At 55.9% G+C, this 19,993-nt stretch overlaps 7 protein-coding genes across 7 annotated transcripts; 4 read left to right on the top strand and 3 right to left on the bottom strand.

Moving 5' to 3' along the window:
• On the bottom strand, positions 1 to 2,451 carry K437DRAFT_259844 (acyltransferase-domain-containing protein). The gene is made up of 3 exons (XM_013384884.1): positions 1,785 to 2,451; positions 1,144 to 1,692; positions 1 to 1,042 (listed from the first exon to the last, which is right to left on the bottom strand). Exons 1-3 carry the CDS (start codon positions 2,214 to 2,216, stop codon positions 494 to 496), a joined length of 1,530 nt encoding a protein of 509 aa, XP_013240338.1. The 5' UTR covers positions 2,217 to 2,451; the 3' UTR covers positions 1 to 493.
• A 345-nt stretch (positions 2,452 to 2,796) lies between these two features.
• K437DRAFT_259843 (uncharacterized protein) lies at positions 2,797 to 4,910 on the top strand. Its single transcript, XM_013384883.1, has 4 exons — positions 2,797 to 3,320; positions 3,386 to 3,449; positions 3,518 to 3,685; positions 3,769 to 4,910. The coding sequence occupies exons 1-4, from the start codon at positions 3,031 to 3,033 to the stop codon at positions 4,645 to 4,647; spliced, it is 1,401 nt and encodes a 466-aa protein (XP_013240337.1). The 5' UTR covers positions 2,797 to 3,030; the 3' UTR covers positions 4,648 to 4,910.
• An 887-nt stretch (positions 4,911 to 5,797) lies between these two features.
• K437DRAFT_276601 (uncharacterized protein) lies at positions 5,798 to 9,033 on the top strand. Its single transcript, XM_013384882.1, has 2 exons — positions 5,798 to 6,605; positions 6,688 to 9,033. Exons 1-2 carry the CDS (start codon positions 5,859 to 5,861, stop codon positions 8,989 to 8,991), a joined length of 3,051 nt encoding a protein of 1,016 aa, XP_013240336.1. The 5' UTR covers positions 5,798 to 5,858; the 3' UTR covers positions 8,992 to 9,033.
• Positions 9,034 to 9,516: 483 nt separating this feature from the next.
• Positions 9,517 to 10,163, top strand: K437DRAFT_41872 (uncharacterized protein). Its single transcript, XM_013384881.1, has 2 exons — positions 9,517 to 9,546; positions 9,634 to 10,163. Exon 2 carries the CDS (start codon positions 9,779 to 9,781, stop codon positions 10,121 to 10,123), a length of 345 nt encoding a protein of 114 aa, XP_013240335.1. The 5' UTR covers positions 9,517 to 9,546; positions 9,634 to 9,778; the 3' UTR covers positions 10,124 to 10,163.
• On the bottom strand, positions 10,047 to 10,659 carry K437DRAFT_41763 (uncharacterized protein). The gene is made up of 2 exons (XM_013384880.1): positions 10,563 to 10,659; positions 10,047 to 10,493 (listed from the first exon to the last, which is right to left on the bottom strand). Exons 1-2 carry the CDS (start codon positions 10,570 to 10,572, stop codon positions 10,204 to 10,206), a joined length of 300 nt encoding a protein of 99 aa, XP_013240334.1. The 5' UTR covers positions 10,573 to 10,659; the 3' UTR covers positions 10,047 to 10,203.
• Positions 10,660 to 12,452: 1,793 nt separating this feature from the next.
• On the top strand, positions 12,453 to 14,333 carry K437DRAFT_41858 (uncharacterized protein). Its single transcript, XM_013384879.1, has 2 exons — positions 12,453 to 12,708; positions 12,788 to 14,333. The coding sequence occupies exons 1-2, from the start codon at positions 12,548 to 12,550 to the stop codon at positions 14,214 to 14,216; spliced, it is 1,590 nt and encodes a 529-aa protein (XP_013240333.1). The 5' UTR covers positions 12,453 to 12,547; the 3' UTR covers positions 14,217 to 14,333.
• Positions 14,334 to 15,393: 1,060 nt separating this feature from the next.
• Positions 15,394 to 17,608, bottom strand: K437DRAFT_259839 (uncharacterized protein). The gene has a single exon (XM_013384878.1). It carries the CDS (start codon positions 17,220 to 17,222, stop codon positions 15,462 to 15,464), a length of 1,761 nt encoding a protein of 586 aa, XP_013240332.1. The 5' UTR covers positions 17,223 to 17,608; the 3' UTR covers positions 15,394 to 15,461.
• Positions 17,609 to 19,993: the final 2,385 nt, after the last annotated feature.

Here is a 19,993-nt window from a genome sequence, read left to right as displayed (position 1 = left end):
GTCGAGGGTTTGAAGTTATTGCTGTTGGACTGGTTCGGGGAATTGCTGCGCCGCACGAAGCCGACGCCTGCATGGGCAAAATACGGTGATGAGGATAGGCGAACGACCTGTTCTTGTAGGAAGTCTTCGGTGGCGACGCAAGTGGGACGTTCCAATGCCCGGCTCTGTTCACCCGGGTTCGAGTAATTTGAGGTATTAATGGGACAAATTGACCAGGAGCTCGGATAGGGCAGGGTAGAGATCAATGGGATGATGTTGATATGGCGAGAGATGAGACCTTGAATATCGACTCAAAATGTGAGAGGGAGGCATGGCGCACGGCCGTACAGTGGCAATTGGCATGGTGAGTCGGTGACCAGTTTGAAGTTGACAACTATTGTCCAAGCCGTACTGGACACGGTGACCGCAGAGCGGCTTGCACAGAGGGCACACGTGCATCACATTTGAGGCCATTCTAACCCGCAATTACATGCCAGAAAATGTACGTCGTCACTTATGCTACACGGTGAGCTACTAAGCGGAATATCGACTTGAAGGCCCAGTAATACGCAAAGCCAAGCGGAAAGACGGAAAAGGCGATGGCGATGGTCTGAATCAAGTCGCCCACGTTTCGCAAGCGCGTCGGAAGCTCGACGTACTGCGTCGCGAGGTCAGGACTCTTGGCTTGACCGGCTCCCTGTCGTTGCTGCATCTTGTACGCCCCGCGCACAAAGTCGCCGTCCTGGTAGAAGCGATCCATGAGCTGGTCTTTGAGCTGGTACCGTTTCCTGAGCCACAGATCGAACGCTTCTCGCTCGGCTTCGCTCGGCTGATATGCATCCGCCCCGCTCGCTTCCGAACTTGGGGGCAACGCACCAACAGGCGGGACGCGCATTGCCTGTGCGTCCCGCGCTAGCGGGTCAGCGCGTGAGGGCACCTTGCTAATGATGCAGTTCATGTGCACCGCCGGCGGCGGCACGCCCTGCACGTAAACTGTGCGCAGCGTGTAGTAGCTCTGACCGTAACCTGCCGGCGGGATGCCGGGGTATCCAATCGTGTAATCCTGAGAGGAAGAGCATTGCGGCAGGGAGCATCGTCAGTGATCCAGCCTGCGAGACTGGTAGGCAAGAAGCACTTTGTATGGATGTATGATAATCTGCTCACAACCAGGTAGAGGTCGTCGATCTCAGCCGCCATGGTCCGCAGGCAGAACAATAGACCCGTGCTTCTCGGCAGCAGCATATTTCTGAGGTCACTAATGCCCAGCTTGTCTGCGAAAGCCCTGCTCTTTGGTTTGGTGAGCTTCGAGACGAGTGTACCCTCGGGGAAGATGAGCAGCAGCACCTTGGCTAGATGTGAGGAGAACGAGCCAGCGATCGATGGTGGCGGAAGCGACTCGTTTGTGGCTTGAATTTTACCGTTAGCATTCGACGTGCGAGTGCTTCCGCCATCACTTTTCTTACAATACGCAGCTTGTGAAGCGGCAGCACGCCGTCCGGCATCGCGGGCGCGTTTGACGAGCGCAGAGAGCTGCCTGGCCAGCGGCATGCGATCCTCGAGCCAGCTCTGCTTAAGGAAGATGAAGCGGTAAAACTGCATGGCCCAGCCGAAGATCGGCACGTGCTTGAGCGATGCTTTCATCAGGATTGTGATCGAACCGGCAAGGTCCGCGTGGTACGCCAAGCACCAGAGGTAGATCCAATCAGTGTAGATCTGTGGACAGAACAGGGATGGTCCATCATGGTGAGCAAGAGCCTCGCAAGCCACGAAGAGGTTGCGCGCATTACGCTGGCGCAAGTGCATACCTGGTGATTGGAGATCCACACGCTCCTGTCCGGCATCTTGAGCAGCGTGATTTTACCCTTTGGATCATCGCTTTTCTTTCTCGAGTCCCTTGTGACGAACTGTTCCGGATCTAGCGGGTTGCCTTCTTCGTCGGTAAAAGTGAGAACGAGCTTGGTGGGTGCGAGGAGCTGGCTGACGGACACGAGAATGCATCCAAAGAAGCGCTTGTACGGGTACGAAATGATTTCGTGGAATGGCTGGCTGGAAGGGAACACGGCGAGCGGTAAGATCAGGTACTGGGATATATGCGGCATACCGCAGCTGATGACCATGTACAGCAGGACGAGCGTGGCGGTGAGAAGGTGCCAACTCTCGTGCCGTTGGGTGATTGGAACCGCATATGTGTCCTTTGAGCCACCGGAGACGGTGGAAGTCGTTGTTGTTGGGGCCATCTTGCCTTTAAGAAGCGCCGAACGAGCACAACCTCGACGGTGCTTGAGGTCGGCTGGGCAGTCACGCTGCGCGACGAGCTTCTGGTATCGCGTCCACGGTTGATTTGAGACACGAAGAAACACTTTGCGCAGGCGTGGCGGTCAAGCAGGGAACATGCTGTGCATGAATTGATAGGCCATGTAGCTTCTCCATGCCGGTTTGTACTGAGGGACTTTCATTAATCAGCACATTCACCCTCACAGCTTCTCTTACGTGCAAAGAGCGAGAGATGACCTCAAGCGGAGGAGCGTTGGCCCGTGCGCATGCGCTTTGATATGATGTCTTGCTTCAGGCTGCACGCTTCTGTTCCGCCTTGCGGCTTCTGGACGTGTCAATGTGAGGGAGCTTCCCCGCGACCCGTAACCCTACTCTCCTACACTCTGGTGGTGGATCCACACTCCGCTGGCGGGGCCGGCCGCATTCCGCAGCGATCAGAAAAAAGCCGTCGCGAGAGACGCGTCCCGGACTGACACACATCTAGGCAGCCTCTCTGTTGTCGACGTGTTGCATGTGCGCAGTTCGTACGACTCTCATCGCAGACATCACCAGATGAAATATCTCCTGGATCGCACGATCGCTCCTCAGAGAGGGTCACCGTCCTGTATTGGTGACAGCATTAACGGGAGCTAGCCATAATACCGATCACATTGACGGGCGTGACAGTCCATCACGGACCCTTGCTGGACGCTGATCTCGCTCTCAAGGGCCTCGGTGGGTGCTTGGCCCACTCTTCCATCCATCTCTCCCACTCGCCCACAATCAAGTGTGCCCGCGATGGTCTTCTTCCTCTCCCTCCCCATCTTGGTCCTCAATTCGGCAGCGACGTTTGTCTACCCGCTGTATGCCTCCTACAAGGCCATCACCTCCACCACGCGCCCCGGCTCAACCGTATCGGTGTATTCGTGGGGAGCCCGGCATGACACGAGTGTCGCTGCCGCCGGCGCGAATGCAAGTAGTTCCGGTGGGGGCACAGAGTTGGCAGAGTTGGAGACCTGGTTGATGTACTGGAGCGTCATTGCCTGCATTCAAACGGTCGAAGCCTTCTTGGAGTGGTCTTGGAGCTGGTGAGCGCTTGTCTCTATGCGAATCATCGAGCTCATTTCTCTAACACGGAGACGCTCTTTTGCAGGATCCCATTCTACTTCGAGCTCAAATTGCTCTTTACACTGTGGCTCGTGCTGCCGCAGACAAAGGTGAGTGGGCACTTTTTGGTTGGTTGTAACAAGTGCGGCAGTGGACTGACTTTTTTCGCTATCGGCAGGGAGCCACCTACCTTTACATTCATCACGTCGCCCCGTTTCTTGCCGCACATGAGCAGGATATCGACGTAGCCCTTGGAGCAGCCAAATCAAAGCTGAAAGCGTCCGCCATTGCATCGCTCGAGAAGGCTTGGAACTCGCTGCGCGATGCAATGCTCAATCTTGCCCTGGTACGTTGCTCTTGCACCAGCGGCCCAGGCACACAACCGTGCAATGATACTCAGTGGACCTGTCGTTTCCCTTGACCTTATAGTCTCAACCGGCGGGATCAGCATCAGCACCAATTGCAGGAAACGACGGCAGCGCAGCCGCGCCTCCCTCGGTACACAACCCCGCGCAAGGGCCCGCAGCACAGCTGATGGATCTCTTTCGCTCTTTGGCGCCCGCCGCAGCTTCGGGCGCGACAGCCATCCTTGACCGCGCTACCGCCGGCGCCAAGGAGTCGAAGGCGCCCATCGTCGCCATGACCAAGCCTGGAAAAGGAGGCCGGCGGGCGGTTTCTGGAAGAGCAGGGGCAGCATCAGCATCAACATCAACATCAGCATTAGCGGCAGCAGGGGGCACGATGGACCGTGCGCAGGCCGCAAGGCGGCGAGCAGAGCTGGAGCACCAGCTGGCTGAGCTCTATGCACAGGATCAGCAGACTTCAGCAGCAGCAGCGTCTACCGGAGTCCGCGTACGGAGGGTGCCTGCCAGTCTGCAGCCAGGTGGAGGTGCCAGGCCGCGCGCGGCAAGTGCAGCGGCTCGTGCTTCCGACCCGGCTCACCAGCAGCAGAGGGCCAACCGGCTTGTCAGCCAGCCCATTTGGAGCGGCGGCAACGCAGAGAACGACAATGGCTCTGACGATATGTCGGACGAGCCAGCGTACGTCGTGGCGAGCAAGTCAGAGAAGTCAGCGCTGAGCGGCAGCTACGCAGTGCTCGATAAGACCGAAGGTAGCAGCAATGTCGTACGCACCGCGGGAGGCGCTGCGAGAGGTGCTGCGCTCAAGAAGCAGCAGCAACAACAACCGGGAAATGGGGCGGGCGCGAGGGCAGCAGCTGGGTCCGGCGTCACCGCGGCGAAGGCTCGAGTTAGCGAACAAGCCGCAGAGGACAGTGGCTGGGGTGCATGGCTACGCGGCTCCAACTGAGTATCGCGTTTCGCTACGCCTGTCTTCACTCCCTCGCACGCACTCTCGCTTGCGCCACAGGTTCGTTCCCTGCATGGACATATCCTTGATAGTCAGCCCGTTCGTTTTCCCCATCACACATTTGATTGTCCCTTTTGCAGCCTAGCATACGCATCGCGCCTCTTCCGACCATCTCCGTACATCTGTGTATCGTCTCAGGGCCCAGCATTTTCAATCTGTAGTTGTATCTGTAGTTGTAAATGTACAACCATCATTGTTTTCTCCAATCCTGCCTCTTCTCTTTTGCCAATGACAATTCAATTTTATTCATTTATGCAGGCTTCATTATGGCGGCCGCTGGCGAGAGCCTGGCAATCGCAAGCGCGACCTAGCTGGGAAGCAATGATGCAAGATGTAGATAAGAGTGCGTGAACTGTACGCGATCTGTAACGCAATCAAATCACGCCTTGCGCCAGTTTTTGCAGGAGCCTCATGGCACTATCCTCTTCCTGCGAAAGCAATGCGACTCGGCGGATTTGAGACGGCCGTCCTCTTGGCTGAACTACAAATATCATGCCAATAGACTCTGGCGATCAAAAGGCCTGTGGCTAGAGGCCACTCTTTTTCTCAGGCATGCAGCACATAAGATTATGGCCAAGAGTCCAAAAGTCACTAAATGATCGAGTCTTGCTGCTTCACGCGTCGCTATGTGCGCATAGGCATGTCTCGGTGCGACGGGAGCAGGAGGCCTCTGAGCTGGCACATCCTCCTTCTTAACGCACCGAGTGGTCTCTTCCTTCTCCCCTCTACGCACAATTCCCAAGTCAGCAGTAAGCTTTGTCTCTTGGGATCCCAAAGATGAAATCAATAGCAGGCGCAGAGGGTGTGAAAACTTTGGAGAAAGAAGAGGCCAATAGTCAGCGAACAGAAAGATGAAAGAAGAAAGCTATCGCATATGGGATGGACGGCTGAGTGAGAACATCTGAGTAGCCAATGATGACAGAAGCAAAGCACTCAAAAGGTCGATCAGCCAGTTCCGAATTACAGATTCCGAGTTCCGTCTCTTTTTTCCGTTTCAACCTGTGAACATGCCACAGCTTGCTCCATCTCATCCGCATCCTGCGCTGAAGAGTGTGCTTCGCAGTCCTACGCTTGCATTATCCACGCCAGGAGGGCTACGTGCTGCGGGGACCTTGCTTGTGCAGAAAGCTCTCTCAGCGCAAGTTTTCGCGATGACAGCTGTAATCGGTCAAGCGTCAGCACTGCTCTCGCTGCTGGATCAAGGCTCTTCGTCCTCCGCCTCGGGCCTGTCTCTCGAGCGAGCGTCAGCGGTCCAAGACGAGTTCTTGCACGCTATTCAAGAGGCGAAGATTCTAGGTTCTTTGGCAGAGATTGCTTTTGGCACGTCCGGGACCAACTCCGATGATACCCAAGGCCAAATCCACCCTCACGCCCAGAGTAATGGCAAGGAGAGCTTTGCAGCTACGGCGCTAGCAGCAAATGCTTCATCTTTGCTGGTAAAATTTTCGAAACGTGCAAACTCGCTGCTACCGGGAACAACTCCTCACCACAAGCAAGACACTTCTTCCCTGATTCAATCACATGTACTAGGCTTCAATCTTGCCCTCGCGCTCACCCGTCAAGTGGGCTGGCCGATCATTTCGTTTGAGGACAACGCGGTCCTATGGCTCAGCGCCGCCTTTCAGATTCTACAGGCTTTCTGCAGCCCTACGACCGCGCAGAACCATATCAGCAGCGCGAGAGAAGAGCACATGCTGGAATCTGCGATTGAGCTCGCCGGAAAAGAAATTCTTGGCTTGGCAAACGGTTCGGCTGCTGGTAAGAGCGGCAATGCAGGCGGTGTGATGCAAGGTGGAGAGTTCATGCGCACCGTCATCACTCCCAACCTTCCCAAGTATGCTCAGCTCCTAACCAGTGCGCTGGAGAGCTCACAAGGGCGTGGTGATTTGCGGGCAGTTGTGAGTGGAGGGGCTTAGCGTCGCACATTCTCCTCACAAAGCAAACTTCTGACCCCCCCCTTTTCTGTGCGCTTTCTCTCAGCGCGTCTTGCTCGATGCAATCACATCCGAGCTGCATACCTATTCATCTCTGTATCGCCCTCTGAGCGCACGCATCCATGCGTGTTGCATTCAGCTGCTCTTCCCTCCACATCTCTCTCCATACGCGCTGCCTCCGCTGGAGCTAGTTCAATCCGCAAGCAAGCTGCTCATCAACCTACACCGTACAGGGGCTTTGTCTTCCAAGGTCAATGGTGCCGAAGCATTGAGCAGCACAGAGAATACTGCCGGTCGGGCCAACACAAGAGCCACACAAGCGCAGCTGTGGACCGCTACTATTGAAACAGCAATTGGAACATTCCAGACCTTCGTTGATGCGAGCGTCAGCACAATCCTGCCATCTGCAAGCGCAAATCCGTCCCATCAAGCATCATCGTCGAGAGGCTCGAGATCTATACAACGCCCGACGTTTCAGATCCACGAGGACTGGCGACCCGACGAAGGACAAGACTCGGTGCTCGAGCACACATCGCATCTAACATTCCTGCGATACAGCCTCTTTGTCCTGCTCGAGATGCTGCGACAACCAACAGCACCGCAAGCTGTCATCTCGCTGCCTCTGCGCTCGTTTCTGCTTTGGGCCACCGGCATCAGTCCTCCTTCTTGCGGCGTGCTCCGCATGACGCGCAAGTACAGCGTTCAGCGACCTGGGACAGAGCAGAGCGTTTTCGTGCTTCAGATGACGAGCTTAGAGGCTACGACGCAGCAGGCTGTCTTGCTGGTATTGCTTCGCTTGTTCTCGCTCGCAGGTGCAGGCGCACTCGAAGCCGTGCGTCCCCCTTCTTCAAGTGATGGAGACGCTGGCGGGTCGTCGCTGCTCTGGACGTTAGTCGACCTGTACGATGCCAACACCAGCGCCAGAGGCAGTCAATCGCCATCAGACTTTGGCTCGTTGCTGCTGCGATCGATAGCCTTTCTCATTGGTGGCAATCTCGTCAGCAAGGGAGAAGATCCTACACATGGTTTGGCGCTTCCACTAGAACCTTCGTCACGCCTGGTTTCCCGACTATCTAAGCTCAGCGCATCGACACTCGCTCGGTATCTGCTCGGATCGACTACGCGCGAACGCCTCGCATCTCAAGGAGGCGGTGCTGCAAAGTTGGTCGAACTTAGCACCTCTGGGCGACCCAGCAAACGGTCCAAGAACAGCTCTGGTCAAGCATTCAACACCGACACGATTTTCGGTAGCGTCGGCAATGGCATTCCCGCGCACATCTCGCGGGACGAAGCTGCTGGTGTACTGGCAAGCTTTAACATCCTTACATTCCTCTACCCACACCTGACGGCTAAGATCAGCGCCGACACGGCGGATCTCGCAACGATGACTGCGGCTCTGGCGCGGGCTACCGTTGAAGCGACGCTCGTTTCAGGCGTTGTACTTTCTACAAGCTTTGCCTGTGGACAGAAGGAAGCAGCAACGCTGCAGGTCAGGATTGTGGTCGGCAGCTTACACTTGCTCGACGTAGTCCTGCACCATTCAACCAGCTCGACGCTCGCGCTGATCTTGACTGGCTTGCACGTAATGCTTTCACCCGCCGCCACAGATTGCTCGGGTACGTTCGACCCAATGGTCCGAACTGCGGCTCAGCGATGCCTGGCGACGTTGCAGAAGATTGTACAACCGCGGATGGTGCCGGTGCCAGAGTGGAACTTGGACGTCGTGGATACCAACATCGCGTGGGGTTCCGCCAACCCGGCAGACAAGGAGGAGAAAAAGGTAGACATTGATGACGCGCACAAGCGTGCATGGCTGGAAACAGCCGCAAAGGACGTGTTGGAGTTGGATGTTGACCTGGAGTGGACGGCCGCCTCGGCAAACCAACTTGCGCAAGGTGGGCCTGCAGCTCCGCCGGTGCGGTCCTCCGCTGTGCATGGGTTGCAAGGCACGGGCAGCAATCATTCACGGCAGTCACCGCCGGCGATATCGACAGATGCAAGGCATGAGGAGAAGGATGTCGAACCAATTGATCAAGTTGGTCAAGCACAACCGAAGCGCATACATGCGCCGCTTGCAAGTAGTACGGCCATTGAATCGGTATTGCAGCCCATTTTGGCAGCCTCCGCTGAGACGATTGACGCTCCGACTGCGCCAACGGACGGTCTGTTTGCAGATGCAGATGCGGCTGTGGATACACGCGCCCCTACGCCGGGCACCAGCAGCAACCTCCCGGCCCCTGTGGCTTCGTCCGCAGTCTTTGAGCGAGCAGACGACGGAATGCACGATGACAGTGATAGCGACATTCCAAGCATCGATCCTGGGATGAGTGATGACGAAGATGAGCTGTAATGATGTACTCTTATGGTGCAAAAGAGATAACTGAATGCAAGGCATTGTCTCATCGCATATGTGAATGGCGTGCCCTCTTACTCCAGCGACAGACCATTGGCTGCACCACGAAGTTATGCATAAGGCTGCTCCTTGAGCGGTGTTTGCCTGTGACGGCAAATTTAAGAATACGTCATCCATACGTGCCTGGCAGGCGTCCTCAGGCGAGCTGGGGATACCCACAACAGCTCTTTTAAAGGTGGCGAGGCATCCGTGTGCACCTCGTACACTTACTGCATCCACTTACGCGAGTGACCGCTAATCTGCTCGTTGAGCGTAAGGAGGTCATGTGTGACTTGCAATCGTCGATCCAATGATGGCGGCTGCGGGGGCCAAGCTGGCTAAGAGCGAGAATGCGGATAGAGATGGCTGCGCAAAGGTCTCCAAGTAAGATGCATGCGAACATGCCCGCCACCTGATCTTGACTTTCGCTTGAGTCGCAAATGACCGGTCGTGGAAACATCTCGCTGATGAGAGCCTTCGAGAGTCAGTTGAGTGTGCAACAAGTATGGACCGGTACGTGGCAAGTTGATGAGTTCCTTCGATCTTTCCTTTTGGCATCGATTTGCTTGACTCAAACCTCTCAGACCAACGCATGCACAGATGCCTCCACCCCCCTCCTATGCTCGCCTTGCGGTCGGAGCAAAAGCTCTTCAACTTCGTACATACGGTCCATCAGCGAGGTGTTCAGTATGCGCTCCTTGATGACGAACAGTAATACGCGATCGAGTATATATTCCAGAGCCAGATGCGCATGTGCATCTCACTGGCGCCTTCCATCAGTTCGCCGGGCAGCAGTCAAACGCTCTGTCCGATGCCTTCCATGTGTGCCAGGCGAAGGGTATTTAAGACATTACTGAACCAGGCAAAAGTGGTGGTCATGTGGATGCAGCCCAGGGCGAGCGCGAGCATGCATCGCTCTCGGTCGACCCTAGTGCCTCCGGTTGCCGGCAAAGGCTTGTACATCGTCACTGCATATCGTTTTCTCGCTTGCCACATGTGTGCTAAGCTGACGCGCATCCCACGGGTGGCCGGGTTGTGCAAGTTTAGCGCCATGAGATGCAACGACGCAGCTGACCAGTCGATCGTGTAAGATTCGAGGTGTCTGTCGTGCCTGGTTGCAGATGGAGAGCGTATGCAAGCTCCTTAGCTCGAAGCCCGAAGTCCAGGAATTCAACTTGGGGCAATGTGGCGGTCGGCACCGTCGGCGTCACGACCAACAAATTGGACATCGACGCGCTGGACAAAATTTAGCTCCATGGGCAACAGCCAGGATGACGATGGCCTATTGATACCATGCCTGACTCGCTCCGTATTGGACATGTAAGGCAGAAGATTGTACTGTACCTCTTTGATTCGCTCCGCGTTGTGTGAGTCGTCAGTGAGGCCGAATCCCAATCGTCTGGAAGTATCGCTCGAAAGAAGTGGTCCTATGGCGCATGATAGCATCTGCAGTGCCTCGGCTTCCAAGGCGTCGTGAGCTTCGTCATCAAAGTAATGGATAGACCCGCAGGGCCAGAAGCTGCACTCACGAGTGCCCATCGATTCGTCGTGCAGCTCGTTCCAGAGCGGTGCACTCGTTAGACAGCTGGGCTCAAAGCCGACCCAGTCACCATTCCAATAGTCATAGAGGCGCGCTGTTGGGGCACTTTGAAACAAAAGTTGGTTCGATGTATCTGGGGGTGAAACGCACTAAGTGGATCTGCCCGCTTTGCTTCAACAGGCAGGAAGATAGTAAATGACGAGACCCACTCACCCAGCAAGATGTAGTTTAAGCACCTGATCCGGCAATTCGTCGGCGGATATTAGCATGAAGCGCTCTTGCGCGACAGGTCCTCTCTCCGTTCATTGATCCAATCAGGCAGGCGAAACCCATATGACACGTGCTGGGGTACATGACCTTGCCCTCGCGACATCGGATTGCGAACAACACAGTGTGCTCTTCGGCGCGGCAGGTTTGCGCGGTCATATGAGACATTGGTGCTGCCGATAGAAGGCGTTGCTGCAATGGAGAGCAAAGTGGACGCGACAGCCAAGTCCGAGGTCGATGCTGAGGCTGCACTTGACGTTGATGTGACTGGCAGGCCATTCTCGGAGTGAGCAGAAAGCCGCGAGGTCTTTCTGCTGCTTCTCCCTTTTCACGGAGCGCCTTCTGGACTAATGGCAGTAGGGGCTGCCGTGGTATTAGAGGAAAAAGACCGTGACGCACGGGCCGCAGCTAGCCCTGTGACTGATGCGGAAGTGGTGGTATGGGAATACGTCGAAGTTAAGAGTGAGGCTGCGCTCGAATTCAAATCCGTGGAATCTTTTTGCTGCTTGAGTTAGATGAGCTTATCTTTTGGTAGACCACTGGCTTCGAAAAGCAACGTCATTTCGTTTCGGATAAAGTCCTGGTTTCATTACGAGACCATTGTAAGAGCAGACTACACGGTCAAGAATTGCGTCGACGTGGGGCACAGCTGAAAGGAGTATCAGAAGAGACTTCAGTCGGCAAAGAGTAGTCAGGCAATCGGAGACACCGGAGCAGTGTAATACAGTAAAGATGGTGGGCATGCTGACCTTTCTTCTCCAACAATCCTCGCCTTTGCTCACTCCTGGTATAACGCAGACATATTGAGCACGTCGGGCTCTCGCGTATACCCTCCCTAGCGCTGCGTCCACATGCATCGCAAGCACGGCTACAGTGCCCGCTGTCCTGGGCTCACAGCTGCTTGATGAGCGCGTGTGCCGCGGCTGCATCCGATGTGGGCGACGAGGCAGCGGCCTCATTGCCGCCTGCGACAGCATTGGTATTGGCGTTGGCGTCGTTGCTCACAGGAAAGATCAGCACTATTGTCGGTTCTGACGCGGGCGTCAAAGCAACCGGTGTAGACGACATAGCAGCGCGGCCACCACAAGGGCCGCCTGCACCTGTGCTTCTTGCACCGTTGATTCACATAGTGCCTATGGTGGCGTCACCACATCGAGGCCTTTGGACTGACCATCGATTATTCGATGAGCAAGGCGCTTTCCTCGCAACGGTTGTCGCTTCAGTGTCCTTGCTCCAACCTCCGTACTCCGTTCCGGCCGCCGCCAAAGCGATCATTGCAGCGGGACGGAGGACGCGCAACTCCGGCGGCCGGCGCCTCATGGCCATCTATTGGCAGGTCTATGGGGTTCCGAACATGAGGTTGCACCGAATCCTGCCCCGAGCGGCGAGAGTCACCAGGTTGTGGCATGACCACATTGCCAGACAGCGCGCCCTTCGGTGGGCAGTCATTCGCACCCTCAGTCGCCATCGATCATCGACATCAGATTCAAGGCGGCCTTGGGCGCGATGGATGTGACTTATTACAGTTGCCCGTATCAAGGCTCAAGAGTGACTCCTGACGGCCAATAGCAGGCTGCCCGATCTGGCGGGGGAGACGTTGGCTATTGAGTCTCCACGACTGTGTGCCTCTTCTACAGATGCGACGGGAAACATATTGACCGCTATCACCTAGCTGATACAAGGGACGACCCGCCACCGCCACTGGCCATGCCCAAGTCCTTGACCATGTCAAAACAAGCACTTCGCGAGCGGGCTCTTCAGCTTGGTGGCTTTGACGATGACTATGACAGGTATCAAGATGGGCGAGGGGGAGGAAAGGCCATGGAGTCTGCCAGTCGTGGAAGAGATGCGTTTCGTCGCAGAGCTTGGTGAGGCGGAATGCTGTCCTGCGCTTGCGATCTTTTCGGCTGGAATCCTGAAGTTGTTCCTTTATAAATGATCCGAAAGGCTGCAGCTTCTTGACATAGACTGCCCACATGATTGGCCTGTAGAGCCTGCAGGTCACTCTCCTTCACAGAAGACACTTGCTACAACTACAGCCGCCGCCAAGACGAACGGGGCGCTTGCCTTACAGGAGAAGCAACATCGCGAAGCGCCTGAATTGCTCTCCGACGAAAAATATGCCCAGCAGCTGCACGAAGTGCTCAACGGAAGCGCTGCTTTCTCGCTTGATGAGCCTTCTGGTGCGCTGTATGGAGCATCGGCGTCGACATCGAGATCCGGTCACAGCCCGACAGCGTCGCCTGGTCGAGGGGAGCTTGAGGGCGCGGATGAAGAATGGCAGACGGTCAGCTCAAAGCGCAAAACCTGCCGCCGAGCACAAGAGGCTGTAGCCGATGGTCCTGGACATGCACCTATCCGAAGCGAGCGCACTGGTGTTGCCGATGCAAGTGTCGGAGTTACTGCTGATGGCACGGGCACCACCGCCGAAGAGACAGACAAGAGCAAGTCCAAATCAAAACAGAATGGCAAGAGCTCCGAAGGGAAATTTCGAGAAACGTATCCTAACGATGATAGAAATGAAAGGGCGAATGCACCCGAAAGCGTCGCCCAGGGCAACAAAAACGACGCTAGCATCCTGTTCACAGCCCATCCAGATGAGGCGCAAGTCACGCTTGACGTCCGGCGAAGCTTCACATCTTTCCAGCGGGGACCGTTGGCGAAAGACAGTGCCATACGTGAAGGTCGACGTGCACAGCTGCAGGAGGTGATCGTGCACACACTCCGCTCACACCCGCAGCTCCACTACTTTCAGGGCTACCACGATATCGTGTCTGTGCTGCTGCTTACGCTGTCGCCCGAACATCCACCAGTGCCGTCGCGAATCCATGTTCCTGCAGGCCAAAATGACTTGTCGAACTCGTTGCCATCATCATCAGCCTCATCCTCACCATCAGCCTCGATGTCATCAACCTCGTCGCGCATGCTGAACGGTGACTCCGCCGCCTATTTCGGTGACGCTTGGTGGCCGAGTTCAAACGATGCATCGCTTGTCAAAGCAGCCGTCGCGCGCCTGTCGCTGCACTTCATCCGCGACAGCTTTGCATCGACACTCGATCCCGTCTTGGGACACTTGGCTGTCCTCCGCAACGTCATTCGCAGCGCTGCTAATAGCTTGACGGAGGAACAAAAAGGCACAGACCAAAAAGCACATGATGATGTGTCAACATTGCCTGCTCAGCTGGGAGAGTTGGCTCAATTGACCGAGCGCGCTTCCCCGCTTCCTTTTTTTGCGCTCTCATGGGTGCTCACGCTCTTTACTCATGACGCCCCTTCCCTTCAAATCAGGCAGCGCGTGCTTGATTTCGTGCTTGCTCATGGTCCTACTAGCACCATTTACCTTTGCGTGGCGGTGAGTGTCAGCACCTTACAGTAAGCATACACCACGATCATCTGATTATACCATCTGCATACCCACCCCCGCCCGCGCATGTACAGATTCTCCTAGCTAAATTGCCTGCTCTCCAGTCACTTGACGACGAAGAGCGGGGCGACCCTGCGGCCCTGCATCACCACCTTTCGAAGCTTCCGCGCCTACGCGCTGATCTGCCTCCAGCGGCAGAAGCTGAAAGACGTGTGCACCGAGAGCAGCGTCAGGAGCTGCAGCATATGCCTGCAAAGGAGCGGCTGGAACGGGAACAAGGGGAGGAGGCGGCGGCGTGTGAGGATTTGTCTTTCAGCGATCCTGATGTCTACACGCTTGCTGAAAGGACGCAAGACCTGACGATGGACCGCCCCGTTGGACTGCGCTCTGCCGAAGAGTTGTTCGCTCAAGCAGGTAACAATGCACCAGACGAGGCAGACCCTGACAGCGAAGAGGAGGAGAACGGAGAAGATGCGGAACGAGGCAGCGGCCTGGCGATCTCTGAGTTGTTCGTGCAAGCATTGGCTTTGCAAGCGGCCATTCAGAAGTCACCGCTAGGGTCAGGAGAAGCAGGCCTACAGAGTCCTGTCGAATCCGTTATGCTTCCCGACAGTGTCTTACGTACATGGTCGAGTCTGCTCGGGCGTGCATCGCCGATGCTTCCAGATGGCCCGGGTCAGCAAGAGATTGATTGGCAAGTAGAGGACGCGAGAGCAATGCTGATCGTCAAGAGCGCGGACAATGTCATCCAGGCTGGCGCCCTGGTGGCGAACGTCGCGGACGTAAACGTCTGCAGCGATGATGACGAGCTGGACGGACCAGGGGAGAAAGAGGGAGAGAAGAAGCACAACCAACAGGTCAAGGTGGCAAACAAAAGCAAGCGCCGTAAGCGATCCGGCGTTCCTGGCACCAATCTGGCGCTCGGCGTAGCGACGCTCGCGGTCGGTGCGGCCGGCGTATTAATCATGGTGAAAAATCAGCGTGGCGGCGATGCGGCGTACAGCCCAATGAGCTTAGGATACCCTGTTGGCCACACCGCGCAAGTCGGACGTTACGCGATCAGTGCTGCTGCGGATGTGCTGAGACTACTCGGCAATCTTGCTTCGCGGCAGTAATGTGCGCTTATCACCGCAACTTAATCGGCAGCGAAGGGCCTGCTAGTACATTTACAAGCGGACCTTGCCCGTCCTCGCGTCTGGTATTTCTCATGCTCTGGTCACAATGTATGCTACAAAGGTAAATGGGACGAATCGTCGTTCACATAATCGTGCATTTGCAGCAGCCGGCACCATCATCGTCGTGTTGCCAACGTGAGTCCGGTCGCTTGTGCGGATGTGATGCTGGGGATGTAGTGGTATTGATTAAAGGAGTCGTTGTGTGTGGTACTGGTTGATGTGTTCGTTGTGTTGTTTGGCCTGATGTGAAGGAATGCATTGGTATCGAATCTTCGCCTCCGGAAGGTTGAGCATGTAGCTTTGTTGACGTTTGGCCCGCCACTGCCGACTGATCTTGCCGCTGTTGCTCTCTCTCCACTCCACCCCTTTCCTTTCTATCGTTCGACTCCCTATCTCCTTCTGTGTCTACTTGCACCTTTGCTTGCTCGCGTCCGATCGTTTGATCTTGTTCCTGCGCTTGGACTTTCCGGCTCGCCTCCATGGCACTCAAATTGAGCGGCAGACCATCGCGATCCCACGTATCGATCAACCCCTCGACCCTGCTAAGCCTCGGATCGCCGTCAAGCAGGCGCTGCTGGCGGAGGCGCTTGGCCACCGTCGGGATCAGCTCTTCATCCCAGGGATTCGCGCTGGTGGATAGAGGCAAAAAGTCGTTGGTCTCGGCTGCTCGGCTTTCGGACGCGATCCGGCGGCCTCCAGAAGGGGCTGCGTGTGGAGAAAGTTGCAGCATACTGCCTTGAGAGTGAGAGTTGGAAAGCCCTCCTTTCACGTAATTCGCTCGCCACTGGTTGTGTCCGCCACCATCCGGAAAAATGGTTGCATTCTCTAAGCCCGTCGTCCCCATCGGGCGAGGTCTTGATGAGGTCGGCACATCCTCTGCCGACGCCTCGCTCCTCGAAAGCAATTCGTTGGCGAGGGTGACGGCACGTATTCTCGAGCCTTTCGTCTGAGATCGTGCCAGGTATGCTTCTTCGCCAGCACCGCTGGGCTGACGCACACCACCAAGTGGGCCGAACTCCTCCAGCTCATCTGCTGTGGGTCTACTGCGTGCCAATTTTCGCTTCGCAGATGCGTTTAGGGCGATCGATTGGGATAGGGAAAGAGATGTATCCTCGAAAGCAGCGTGCTTGTTGTTCAGATTCCCATTCGAAAGGATTTCAGGACTCGATGACGAATTGGTCATGCCGAGCTTCTGTTGCTGTCCGACTCGCTCGTCGCCCGCCTCCTCGTGCGCGTCACGGGATTTCGACGTAGCTTGTACCCTGGCAAACTCTCGTTCTTGTTGCTCTCGCTGCCTACGTCGAGCTTCCTCTAGAGCTCTTTTGACTTGAGGGCTTGCCCTTGAAGTGCTAGCGCTCTTCGTACGCAGTCTTGCGGATTCGCGCGTGGGTGAAGGCGTGCACAACTGACGACCTTGCAACTCCGATGCACCTTCTTGTTTGTTCCCCTGCGCATTCACGCCTCCATTTGTACTATTTTCGGGCCGATAACCGTCTGTTACAGCAGCATCTTCAATTCGTACAGGCTGAGAGACACGCGGAGCCGCAGGCTTCGATTTCGAAGTACCAAGAGGGGGGACTGCCGCAGAAGCCGTGAGTCCCGATGGTCCTCCGAGAGGTGGCCAGGCCGACTGACAGCCGTCGGACGGCTCTATTCGGCTTTTGCGCTTGAGCAAGATTGCACTTTCAGTTTCCAACTTCTTCCGTAGAGCGGGTACGATCTGTTCCTCCCAAGGCAAGTCTTGTTCTCGTGGTGGTCGCGACATCGTTCCCGTCGTGGAAGCCGCAGATCCATAGTAGTCGTCCCCTCCGTGACGATACGAGCCATTGAGAGTGGCGGCCATCATTCCAGATGCGGATGGAGGTCCAGGTAGGACCACAATTGTGAAAGGCTAGGGGTCGGGGCGTGGCGCGCGAGGATTGGCCTTGATGCGAGAGGCAAGTGGGGGCCGACCTGCTACCAAAGGCCAGCCCAGTCGCTAGGGGCAATGTGCCATCGCTAGGATCTGCACAAGCCTTGAAGAAGACAGGAGGGAGATCTGTCGATCGCGAAGCCTAAAGAATGCCAGCTTCATCGAAACAATTCTTAAGTATAGTTGCAGGATGGTGTTGGATCGGGGGTAGGACACTTGTAAGCAAGGTCTTCAAGACCGTTGCTTCATCTGTCACTGTCACTGTATGATGAGCGCGCGTGGCGCCACGCGCTCCTGCAATATGATTTCAATCCCTTGAAAGGGGGCTCTTCGATCTTCAATTCCTCAAGAACAGACAACGAAGCTCTTCAATATTGGGCCTCTTCGACTTTTTTACACGCTGTCATGCTGCGAACGCAGGTGCAATTGCGCACAGAAGAATAAGTAAAGCATCGGATTGCGGCTGTATAACGTGCACAGTAAATAGTGAATGCAGACCTCAGTCCCTTGAAGAAGACCAACGGCGCCGACGCCTCAGTCTGGCACCTCTCTTCCCCCATAGCACCTTTCTCCTCAACAATCTTGGCGCCCTTGCCCCATGCTTTCGCCTTGGGCCCTCAACCCACCGGCACACCCCACATATGTACCGGCGAGAAAACTGGCGGCCCATCGTGCCCACGTCACTTGCCGACCGGACCTGAAGTGAACCCTGCACCATCAGAGGAGGCAGCCTCGCCATCGAACGTCGATTGTGTGCTTTCCCGATGGTTGTGAGAAAAATTCCGTCCGCGAAAGTGACCATTTCGTTGCTGGCTTCCTCTGCAAAGTTTGAGGGGCGTTCAAAAGTGGCTCCAGCAAGGCGTGGAGCACGCGGACTTGCACCACTGCGATTGCTCTGCGCTGAGCCTTTCTCCGTGCCGTGCCAGGTACTCGTCTCGCTCTCGATCAATGGACGTCACGGCTTGCATTTCATCCATACCGGACGACCAATTTCGTACAGATGCGAGACGGCGCGCTGGAAGGCAAACTTCTCATCCTCTTCGGAGAAGATGGCGAGGTGGTGAATGTGATAGAGCCATCAGCATTGCGGGACGCTGTGCAGGCCTTCTCTTGCAAATTGCTCACGCAGCTCGGCTCCGTCTTGTTGGCAGTCCGAGAGCCGCATGCAATGACATTCTAAGAAGCGATCCTGGGAAGAATGTCAGTCAATTGAATGCACCTGAAAACCCGGCCTAGCGATCTCGTGTCTCACTGGTCTGAAACTCACCTCTGCATCCAAGGCTGTCTCACTGAGCGTCTCACACTGGAGCAGAGTCTCACTCATCAACTCATTCATCTGCATGCGTTGTACATTCGTGCGCCTCCGCTGCTTGAGATGCTCCCTTCTTCAGGCCTCAAGAACGAGCGGTGGGCGCCGTGTGCGGATATGTCGACGACGTCGTCCGGCTCGCAGCTTAACATCTCAGCGTTGATGCCCTGAAGCTGGAACGGGTTTTATTTTGCATTCTTGACCGCATCGGGGAAGAACAGATTGTCCGAGGCTGCAGCGACGCTGAAAATAAGCTCCGTTCCCGCCTCGTAGGCTGCATCGAGGAAGGTCTTGAGGTGGCATGCCAGGGTTTGAGCACAAGCGGAAGCTGTGGAAACTCTGTGACTATAATGTTGCGGTATGTGGAGGGGAGAGTTAGGTAGTCTGCTGGTCCAAGCGGAGAGTCGCAGAGCTCGCTGAACGAGAAGCGTACGACCGAAGTGCCGCCTTGCGGGGAGGATGAAAGGACGCTGAACGATACGGTGACGCGTTGGCCGTAAACTGTTATGTACGATGGCTCGCCGCCCCGCCTGCGAGAGAGTTTCGACTGCTCGAGTAAATGCTTCAGGTTGTGAAGTCAAGAAGTAGGACGCCAGTGCCCTCTTCTTCTCTGGACCGTTGGTTTGGTTGGCACCGTCTTCGACCTCTGCACTTGAGGAGTGGTCTGTTTCTCCTGCGCCAAGATCGTCCAGGAATCGTTGCCAACACTTAGCCGGTATGCACCTAAAGCATATCTAACCCCTCATTTCGACAACTTCGCAGCGTTCTTTGAGTACCTCGAGGAAAGCTGTGAACCCCCTCCTCTGTATATTGTTTCTGTACCGATCATCCGAACGGCGATTCCTCGTGGCAACGACCACGCCTCCGTGGCGCCAGTACGCTTCCAATACGCGCCGGAGTATTCCCGCTGAAGCAACTTCAACCAGCTGCACGTAGCCAAAGAGAATGACAAAGCCGTGAGTGAGGAAATTGCGCGAGGCAGCGTGGAATGCCAATGTCGTATGCTTTGGGAAGTAGAATTACCTGCAACTGTGGCGAGCATTTTGGACTGAGCTCCTTCTCGCCGTGCAATCTTTAGATCTTCTATGCTTCAATCTCTAGTGTTCTCAGCTTTTAGGAGAGAGAGAATCCGGATGGAAACAGTGCAATCCTTTCAGCACGTGTCGCCAGGCTTGCGCTTTGCCCTCAAGCCCGCCACGCGTCCACTAGACACACGCTCCATCCTGCGGCTGGACTGTAGCTCGTGATCCGGCTTGGATTAAATTTCCGACAGCAGAGTCACCAGAAGAAGTGGATAAGGGCCTTGTGGAAAGCGTTTCCGGTCCTGACATGCTTACCTCAGAATCCTCGCGCGCCGTTGCACCCGGGACAGGCGGGGAAGGCCACCACGCAG

Source organism: Tilletiaria anomala, assembly GCF_000711695.1.
Source record: "Tilletiaria anomala UBC 951 chromosome Unknown K437scaffold_142, whole genome shotgun sequence".
Taxonomy (NCBI): Eukaryota; Fungi; Basidiomycota; class Exobasidiomycetes; order Georgefischeriales; family Tilletiariaceae; genus Tilletiaria; species Tilletiaria anomala.
Note: the sequence above shows the minus strand (reverse complement) of the source record. Positions and strands in the feature narration are given on the sequence as shown.